The sequence below is a fragment of the Poromitra crassiceps genome, assembly GCF_964638095.1.
Source record: "Poromitra crassiceps genome assembly, chromosome: 23".
Taxonomy (NCBI): domain Eukaryota; kingdom Metazoa; phylum Chordata; class Actinopteri; order Beryciformes; family Melamphaidae; genus Poromitra; species Poromitra crassiceps.
Window position 1 is genome coordinate 3,589,305 of NC_139639.1, and position 9,463 is coordinate 3,598,767.

At 42.0% G+C, this 9,463-nt stretch overlaps 1 protein-coding gene across 1 annotated transcript; it reads left to right on the forward strand.

Moving 5' to 3' along the window:
* The first annotated feature begins 24 nt into the window (after nucleotides 1-24).
* sugp1 (SURP and G patch domain containing 1) lies at nucleotides 25-9,388 on the forward strand. Its single transcript, XM_083659229.1, has 14 exons — nucleotides 25-161; nucleotides 1,134-1,305; nucleotides 1,499-1,596; nucleotides 1,885-2,133; nucleotides 2,297-2,420; nucleotides 2,519-2,619; nucleotides 3,589-3,712; nucleotides 4,088-4,482; nucleotides 5,374-5,480; nucleotides 6,140-6,317; nucleotides 6,438-6,544; nucleotides 7,924-8,069; nucleotides 8,372-8,501; nucleotides 8,780-9,388. Exons 1-14 carry the CDS (start codon nucleotides 143-145, stop codon nucleotides 8,804-8,806), a joined length of 1,977 nt encoding a protein of 658 aa, XP_083515355.1. The 5' UTR covers nucleotides 25-142; the 3' UTR covers nucleotides 8,807-9,388.
* The last annotated feature ends 75 nt before the right edge of the window (nucleotides 9,389-9,463 follow it).

The following is a 9,463-nucleotide window of genomic DNA, read 5'->3' on the forward strand; positions in this document are numbered from 1 at the left end:
CCAGTACCATCTTATCGTTCGTTAGCCAGCCAGCCAGCCAGATAGCTGACAAACGACAATGGAAAAGGATTTTTTGTGAAATGACTCCTCCAAAACGCATCTAAATTGTTTCTGCATATGAATTGTTCCTCCTGCTACGATCATGGAGGCTAGCGATACAGGTAATACGTCACTGTGAATCCGTAAACATGACGATGATATTAACGTTAGCTAGGTTACCCAGGCAGCTAACGTGAGCTAACGTAGCTGTGTTAAAGCCTAGCTAGGTAGGTTAGCTACTTGATGGGATAAGCAGTGTAACGTTATAACTAGCGAAGTAACGTTAGCAAATAATGTAATATGGCCAAACTACGATGATATACACTATATATATATAGATAGATATAGCAACATAGATAGAGATAGATATAGATATACTGTACATACATACATACACACATATACACACATACATCATAGACTATTAATAAATATATATACACATACATACTAGCCCTCAGGCACAATTCTATCAGCCGCCAGCTGATAGAATTGTGCTTGAGGGGCTACATGTAGAAAAGGCCCTCTCAGTACCATACACATTGGGACATCTGCCAGACGGATTCGAACCAGCGACCTAAGGATGTCATGTGATGCAACTGTGATGTTATCGGTGATGTCACTCGAGCCACTGTGATTTAGGTGATGTCATTTGAGCAGTTTTGATGTCAATGACATCGATAGATACCAGGAGTTGACTGGTATAAAGTACATACAGGATGCCAAGTTGTTATCAGACCGTTTGCACTGTCTTGTGCCTTACCACCAGCCGGATTGCCCCAATAAAACCTTAAAGACATCTCCGTAGTTCTGATCGATCACCTGCAGCGCGTTTCCAATTCAAATAAAGTAGCACATAGTACATGAAAGCTACACCTTCTTCATACATACAGTACATAGCCATACATACATACATACATAGCCTACCTTAAAATGCATTTGAATTCATAACACTAGTTTCAGGCCTTACAATAACTATGCAAACGAGTTGAATTCATAAAATGTGACTGTAACCCTTACTACCCTCACAACCAGCCCCGCATCTGCATAACATTTTAATCATGTATACAATTTATACCTCTATCCATTTGCAGGACGAGGAGGCTGGAAGTCAAAGTCTGTCAAACCAATGCAGAAAAACAAAATGAGTTTGAACATTCTCCGTCAAGAGGAGCTCATAGCTCAGAAGAAGAGGGAGATTGAGGCCAAGTTGGCAGAGCAAGCAAAAAGGAGTGTGCAAACACCTAGCAAGCCCTTGCCTCAAAGGTAACAATATGCTCATGGCTCTGCATGTAAACATATCTGAATGGTTCTGCATGTAAACATATCTGAATGGAGTCGTTTTATATTTGATCTTGTCTTCATGGAAGTCACATTACTTCTCATGGGTATACTACTATGCATTCATCACAATCAAAAATTAACATTATAAACATTTGTTTTTACATTCTGATTCCAGTACCTCTCACAGTCCCCAAGGAACCTCAAACAAGTTTCAAAACGATGGGAGCTTCTTACAACAATTCATGAAGATGCAGAAGGATAAACCCGCCACTGGTTAGTAGCTGAATAATTTTGACTAAGATTTGACTAAGTTATTCTTTTCTCACGTTAATAAATAAGTACACTAAAAGCACACACAAAATGTTTTCCATGTACCAATTTTTTTTGGACCAAATATGTTTTTTTTAGTTAGGCAGCTAAACAATGATTGGTTACATACCAAATTGGCTGGTTGAGTAAGAAACCTTCCCATCCATATAGCATTGAGCTGATGGCTTGTGTTCATTTCCTAACTTGAATACGACAACACCTCATCGTGGTATCAAAATTGTACCTTTCTAGGTTCCACCGGTGAAACCAAAACGCCCTCTGCTCCATCATCAGGAGGAGCCTCGCAGCATAAAAAGAGTATCCTCGTGGGCAAGCGACCTGGTCTAGGAATCAGTAGCATGCTTAGTCAGTTCAAGAACTACTCCCAGTCCAAGAAGAACCCAGTGGTCCTCAGCCAGAGGCCGGGGGTGTTTTGTTCTCCGGATGACGAAGATGACGATGAAGATGTTGAGGATGACGCCTGCTTCCTCGAGATTAAAGGTAATTCAAGATCTGTGTTTTTTTTCAGAGGGACCCTGGACATCTCCAATGGCCTGGACTCCTCAGTGTCCCCTCTTATGTACGGGTCGGGCACACTTGCCTTGTGACCGGCATTTTGACATAAGGTACACTTAGAGTAAATGTACTCATAGCCTGCTTAAAGTCTCTCCCCCAGAGGACTCGGACACCAGACTCATTCTGGACAAGATGGCCTCCTTTGTAGCAGAGGGTGGAGCCGAGCTCGAGAGGAAGGCCAAGGAGGACTACAAGGACAATCCTGTTTTCACGTAAGTCTGAAGGACAGTTTAGCGACTCGTCTCGGCTTTGTTTGAATCTCGGCATTTTCAAACTCATTCTGGTGTCCCCCGTCGACGTTCTCTTTCAGGTTTCTGTACGATAAGAACAGCAGAGATTATCTCTACTACAGAAAGAGAGTGGCAGAATTCAGGAAGGCTTTGCCAAAACCTGAGAATACATCACATCATGGTAAGATTAACTCACTCTCCCACTCTGTCTTTTTCTGTTTCTTTTACGTCTCCCCTCAGAACGACAAAACTGTAGGGTGGACAGTATGGACATCTTACAGCGTCCTCAGTTAAGATTTTAACACAACATGACTTCACATGGACATTCGTGGGCATTTTGATATATTATAGAAGACAACACATGTATCATTTTCATTCATACTTCTTCTTAGGTATATATCCATTTATGTACGTTCATGGCAACTTTTGCCCTAAGTCAGTGTGCAACTTTCCTTCAAACCCATCCCTCACAACTTCATTCAGTTGTGTCATGCATGGTTGATTGATGTTACCCCCTTTCCCTCTGTTGGAAAGCTCACATTGCAACCAGAAGGACACGCGATTAGATTTCGTGAGCACAGAACTGAGTGTAGCATGTTCCACCTTCATTATTTGGAACTGGACTCATTCACTAAGTCCGACTCTGCTCAAAGTCATTTGTACAATTTTCAAGGATAGCATTAGCTCAACTGGGGGGGGTAATACAACTAACATGTTAGACACCTCCAATAGAAGCCTTCCAAAGAACTGAAAAGACCCTTAGATACCCTTAGAAGAGCAACATGAAAAAAAGTGATGCGTATTGTGACTTATGATATTATGTGTGAATATATATATATATATATATATATATATATATATATATATATATATATATACACACATACATACATTAGGAATCACGCACATCCACACCTCGACATCAAACAATAAAAGTTGCATAGTATAAATTAATGTTGGAGCCTCTCTACAGTAAAAGCTTCAAGTCTATGCAGTTCCCCATTCACCACTCCTACCCCCCCCCCCTTGCTCCTCCTCCCTCCCTCCTCTTCTTATCCCCTATTGGCTGTAGACTGGTGTGGGAGGGGCCAGTTGAGTACGGTACAGTAGTAGTGTGAGTTGAGCCCCAGTACTGATAGGCTGCTTAAAGTCTCCCCCCCAGTGGACGAGGACACCCAGCAGTTGGCTGCGAAGCTGGCCCGGTTTGTGGCGGAGGGTGGCCCCGAGGTGGAAGCCATCGCTGCCGAGAACAACCGAGACGACCCTGCGTTCAGGTCAGTCACTCTCCATGTTCACCTTATATAGCCCCCACCCACTTGACCCATTGTGTCACGACGACGTCTTCCTGTTCAAAACGCCGGCTGTTTCACCTGCTCAACCTAGTCTGACTCACCTGGGCAAACCTAGTTTGACTTACATATGAGTCAGACTAGGTTTATGAGTCACAGGAAGTGTAAACACAATCAGAACGTCCGATTGCGTTTACACTTCCTGTTAGTCTCTCAAGCCAGGTAGTCTCTTCTACATAAGGTGAACACTGTATGGCAGTGTTAGGTTTCTTCATCTTTCCGCTTGTGTGAGTTGTATTGCCCTGAAAGCCTCATTTCATTTTCTAAATTCACACTGAATACCCAATGTCGCTCTCTCAGTTTCTTGTATGACCACCAAAGTCCAGCCTTCCGCTTCTACAAAAAGAAAAAGGAGGAGTATCGCCGGGCCCTAGCCTCCCGGGCCTCGGCGTCTCCAGCAGCAGAGACGGGGATAGAAGTCCAGCGATATTCTGCACCTCCGCCAACAGGGGTTCCCCTGCCTCCTCCACCCTCATCATCCTCACTTCCCCAGTACCCCCAGCTAGACGGCCAGGAGATCTCCTCCTCCACGCCTCCACCTCCCCACAGCCAGGAGGCAGACACCCCCCCTGTCAAGCGGAAGAGGAAGAGTCGATGGGGGGCGGAAGATGACAAAGTGGAGTTGCCCATTCCTCCAATCATCATCCCTCCGGAGGTGGTGGATTATGTGGATCCCAGCACGCCCTCTCTCTCTGGTACCAGAACTTGAGTATTGAGTTGTAGACATATCTAAATACTACACCATGCATGCATATACACACAGTAGGGCTGCAACTAACGATTATTCTCATAATCGATTAATCTGTCGATTATTTTCTAGATTAATCGATTAGTTGTTTGGTCTATGAAATGTCAGAAAATGGTAGCAAATGACGATCAGTGTTTCCCAAAGCTCAAGATGACGCCCTCAAATGTCTTGTTTTGTCCACAACTCAAAGATAATATCAGTTTACTCTGTCATAGAAGACTAAAGAAACAAGAAAATATTCACATTTAAGAAGCTGGAATCAGAGAATTTAGACTTTTTCTGTTAAAATTGTACTCAAAACGATTACGTAATCGATTATCAAAATAGTTGTTGATTAATTTTCTGTCGATCGACTAATCGATTAATCGTTGCAGCTCTAAGTAACACACGTACATAATACATTCTTCCATCCTTGTTTGGAATGCACTTGATTAACATAAAGCATGTCACTTGTCACTAACTCCTAAAGCTAACATAACCCTATAACTGTAAGCTTAACCCACTCATAACCAGAAAAATGCCCTTACAGTATGTCTGGAAGTTGTGTCCTTAAATTACATGACCATGTGCTGCAGGCAGCCAGGCACTTGACATTCTTCTCTTCTTGGGAGACCACAATTGGATTTCATAATCTCTCTAACCATACCTAGATCCTGTCTCTTCATAAAATGCAAAACGGGAATCTAGCTGTGTATTTACTCATGCAACTCTGCTCAGACCCACTCAAATCCCTCATAAAGGTGACTGCAGTAGACCCTCTTCTTTTAGTTACTCCCTCCCTTTTACTTGCATCTTTTTGTGTATGTATGTGACCATGTGACCAATATGTTTGTTTCAGTCCAGGACCTGAGGGGTCTTGGCTATAAGAAGGGGAAGCCTCTTGGTCTGGTAGGAGTGACGGAGCTGTCCGAGGACCAGAAGAAACAGATCAAAGAACAACAGGAGGTACAAAAAACAACTGAAAAAAAATATTTTATTTTTATTTATTTGTTTATTTGTCAGGGACAATGCAAGACAAACATTGTAACAAGTTACAGGAACATGAAACATATGCGATGCATATAGGATATCTAGCCAAGGCTAATTTGCAATCCCTGTCCCTAGGTAGGCTTTTCTAATAAAAGACATAATCTAAACAAAGTGCAAACATAAAAATTGTGACACGATCATACAAAATATACAGTAGAATTATGCTACTACATCATACAAAATTTACAGTAGAATTATGCTACTACATCATACAAAATTTACAGTAGAATTACACAACTACATCGGTGATCAATGGTCGCAGGTTTGATTTTGCTTCAGCCAGTGTTTCACCTTTTCATTAAAGCTTTTCAGATTAGTTTGCATTTTTATTTCTGTTGGTAGGAAATATAGGGAAATACTTTGTCTTAGTCATATGCATTGATCAGAGTTGTTGTGATTAAATGTTTAGGTGGGCCGCGGAAGATTTTCACATTTCAAATTGTGCCGCGGCATTCTCAAGTTTGGGAATGGCTACTCTAGGCGATCAGATCATAATGAACGGGTTTTGCCTCTTGTCAAAAAATCTGTGTTGACTCTGTATGTGTTGTGTTCCCTCCCTCCCTCTCTTCCTGCAGATGCAAGAGATGTACGAGATGATCATGAAGCACAAGCGTGCGATGGCAGAGATGCAGGTGATGTGGGACAAGGCCATGAGAGACCACCAGCACGAGTACGACAGCGACGAAGAGGTGGACCACGACGCGGGCACCTGGGAGCATCGCCTCCGCCACATGGAGATGGAGAAGACGCGTGGTAAGACTTGCTCCCATAAACCCCAGCAGTTACCGATGCCGCTCAATAACCAGCTGTTAGCATGCCGCTAACGATCTGTCGATCTGTGACGCTAACAGCCGCTTGTCTCTACTTCACCAGAGTGGGCGGAGTCTCTGACGGAAATGGGTAAAGGGAAACACTTTATTGGTGACTTCCTGCCCCCCGAGGAGCTGGAGAAATTCATGGAGACCTTCAAGGCCCTCAAGGTCAGTTTTCCTCTGAATTCACTTAGTTTCTTACAGGGAAATATTTTATCGTCTTTACAGGGGCTAGCATTGTCTTCTATCTAATTATGAACTTCCATGTCAGTAGCTTGGTTGCCTAAAACGAAGAAGAAAGAAACCATTGAGTTAAAAAAAAGGAGGCAGTCTAATAAATAATTTATTCCAGGCTTCCTACTGGTCATGAAAATTCAGATTTTTTTTTTAAGAGGTACAGTATAATATATTCTATCCTCTGAAGGCACAACATGCCAGGGTATTTTAAACAAGGATCCTTTTATGGGAATCTACTGGAATGTATTGTACAGCTCACAACATGCACCTGCATTGCATTATGCGATGGCTGCTGGCCAGTCAGTGATGTTTTTCCACAGCAGGGCTATACAGAGTTCCAGCTCCAAAACATCTGTACACACACTGCCCTGTAAAACATCTGTACACACTGCCCTGTAAAACACCACATGTTCATTTAGACCGCTTTGACACTGTTGAGGACGCCATACTATCTAGCCCACTTTATGACTTTTCAAAACTGAAAAACAGCCCATAATATGCCAGCAGACAATTAAAACGTTGAGGTCATGGAAATGCACTGCTGTCATGGAAAGTTATGGAAATTAGACCCAGGATGGAAGACTGAAATGGCCATTTTGAGTGTAATAACCACACTAGAAAATGTTGGTCCCCAAAGCAAGCACTCCTCACCCATTTAGATATATTGGTGCACAATGCATCTAGGGTTGTCAAAAGTATCGATAAGTATCAATACTAAAAAATTTAAACGGATGCAATACTCATTTGCAACAGTATGGTTACCAGCAGTGCTTTCTCTTAATGAAAAATCAAACCTACTACAGATTTCTCCCTCCCTATCATTGGTGGGTATCTGTTGCTTCAACAAGCTCAAAGTGTTCTGATAGGCTGATGACTAGAGCAGGGCTAATCTGCTGTGTAAGTGCAAAGTTTTTAATGAGTTTTATCGAGTATCGATATTTTACTGGGCATCGGTATCAAAGTAGAAATTCTAGTATCGTGACATCGCTAAATGCATCACATCACACCAAAGTGCTTCTCCAAATGTTTCCTTGTACCTGATCTTTTAATTGTGGATGGGGATGTCAACTTGGGTACATACAGTGGCTGCAGTGTGCATGAAAACAATGCAGTTTATTTATGTTTCCATTCTGCTCAGTTCTGCCAGATGCCACACAGCGAAAGAAAAGAAAATGCAGAGCAAAAATAGAGCAGAAGCCGCAGTAGACATAAATAAAATGAAAATGGGAGTGGGTGAAAGAAGGGAGATGGTGTCTTTGTCGCTGCACGTCCTGAATGCACATCTTCAACGTCAACGTCATGTCTTGCAGGAGGGCCGTGACCCAGACTACTCGGAATACAAGGAGTTCAAGTTGACGGTGGAGAATCTCGGCTTCAGAATGCTGATGAAAATGGGCTGGAAGGATGGAGAAGGACTCGGTAATGACGGACAAGGCATCAAGGCCCCCGTCAACAAGTCAGTATTCATCTGGTTTTCTCTCTCTCTCTCTCCCTCTGACATTTAAAATGTGCTTTGGTATCACCGTCAGCGTGATCACTTGATCACTAATTGGATCACTGTGTGTCATCAGTGTGCCTTGTGCATGTTTACAGCTGGATATTTATATTTATCTGGGTACAATTTTTATGTCTACGATGCTTGTTAATCCCAGGTATGCAGGCTACAGTAATACTCACTGTTGATCTGTGGGTGCTCTGTCAAATAACCAAAAACAGAAAATGAGTCTGCGGCTGCGCCCCTTTTGTGTCCTGCTCTAGGGGAACTACGGCAGTGAACGGGGGAGGCTTTGGAGTGGATCGCCCAGCTGAGCTCACAGGACAAGACGATGAATATGACGCTTTTAGGAAGAGGATGATGCTTGCTTACCGCTTCAGGCCCAATCCACTGGTAACCTCAGTTTAAGATTTTTCTGTCTGCTGCAACAAAACGTGAATTTGCTTTAAATAATTGTAATATTATGAGTTATGATATTATTGCCTTATTATTTCTAGTTGCTTGTAGAAAACTTGACCGGTTAATTTCTAGTGTAGTTACATTTGGAATTGTTGCTTGTATTTTAGTTTTATTTACTGCACTGCTGGTAGAAATTATTTCTTTTGAAGAATAATTTAATTTGGTGCATTCTCATTTTTAATCTCACTTTTCTCTCCCTCCTCCCCCCACAGAATAATCCACGGAGACCGTATTACTGAGTTGGAGGGCTAGTATTGCTCATTTTCTTCTCATAACACAGATGCTGGCTGCTGCCAGCACAGTACTGCTCAGTTGTGAAAATGGACATTGTTGGATACAGAATTTGTTTTCGTTTTAAATTGGAGCTGGAGCCATTATTGTTGAAGTTGGAGATTCTGGCATCCATGTCAAATGATTGTCTATTTGTATTTAATTTGAGATTGAACCCAGCTAAATAGAATACTCTTGCATTATCAAAGCTGTTTATCCTATATCCTACAGTTGATGGCTATTTTTTGGTCACATTTCAAACCAATACTGTAACAACTTCAAAGACCCATGTCACTTGTTTATTAGATTTTGACTTCCCTCATGGTTTCACCGTTCAGTTTGAGTTCATGTCTTGTACCCTTTGAAAACGTTGTTTGCATTCCAAACCAAATAACGCATTGATCTATTTGTAATTGTCTTTGGTTATTATTCTTGCCTTTAGTGATTTTATTACTTTTCTGACCACCATGCTATAATGACAGAATGTTTGCACCTCTTCATGCTTCAATGTAAACAATAAAAATGGCCACTTACTTCAAAGTGAGTGTCAGATATATTATCTTAATTGTAGTAAAGTATGCCTACTGTATTTATCTGCTTGTTCATACGGGCACAGAATTAGTGTT

Coding starts and splice junctions, on each gene's coding strand:
- sugp1 (XM_083659229.1), top strand. Junction 5,481..6,139: donor AGATCAAAGAACAACAGGAG/GTACAAAAAACA, acceptor CTCTTCCTGCAG/ATGCAAGAGATGTACGAGAT. Junction 6,545..7,923: donor AGACCTTCAAGGCCCTCAAG/GTCAGTTTTCCT, acceptor CATGTCTTGCAG/GAGGGCCGTGACCCAGACTA.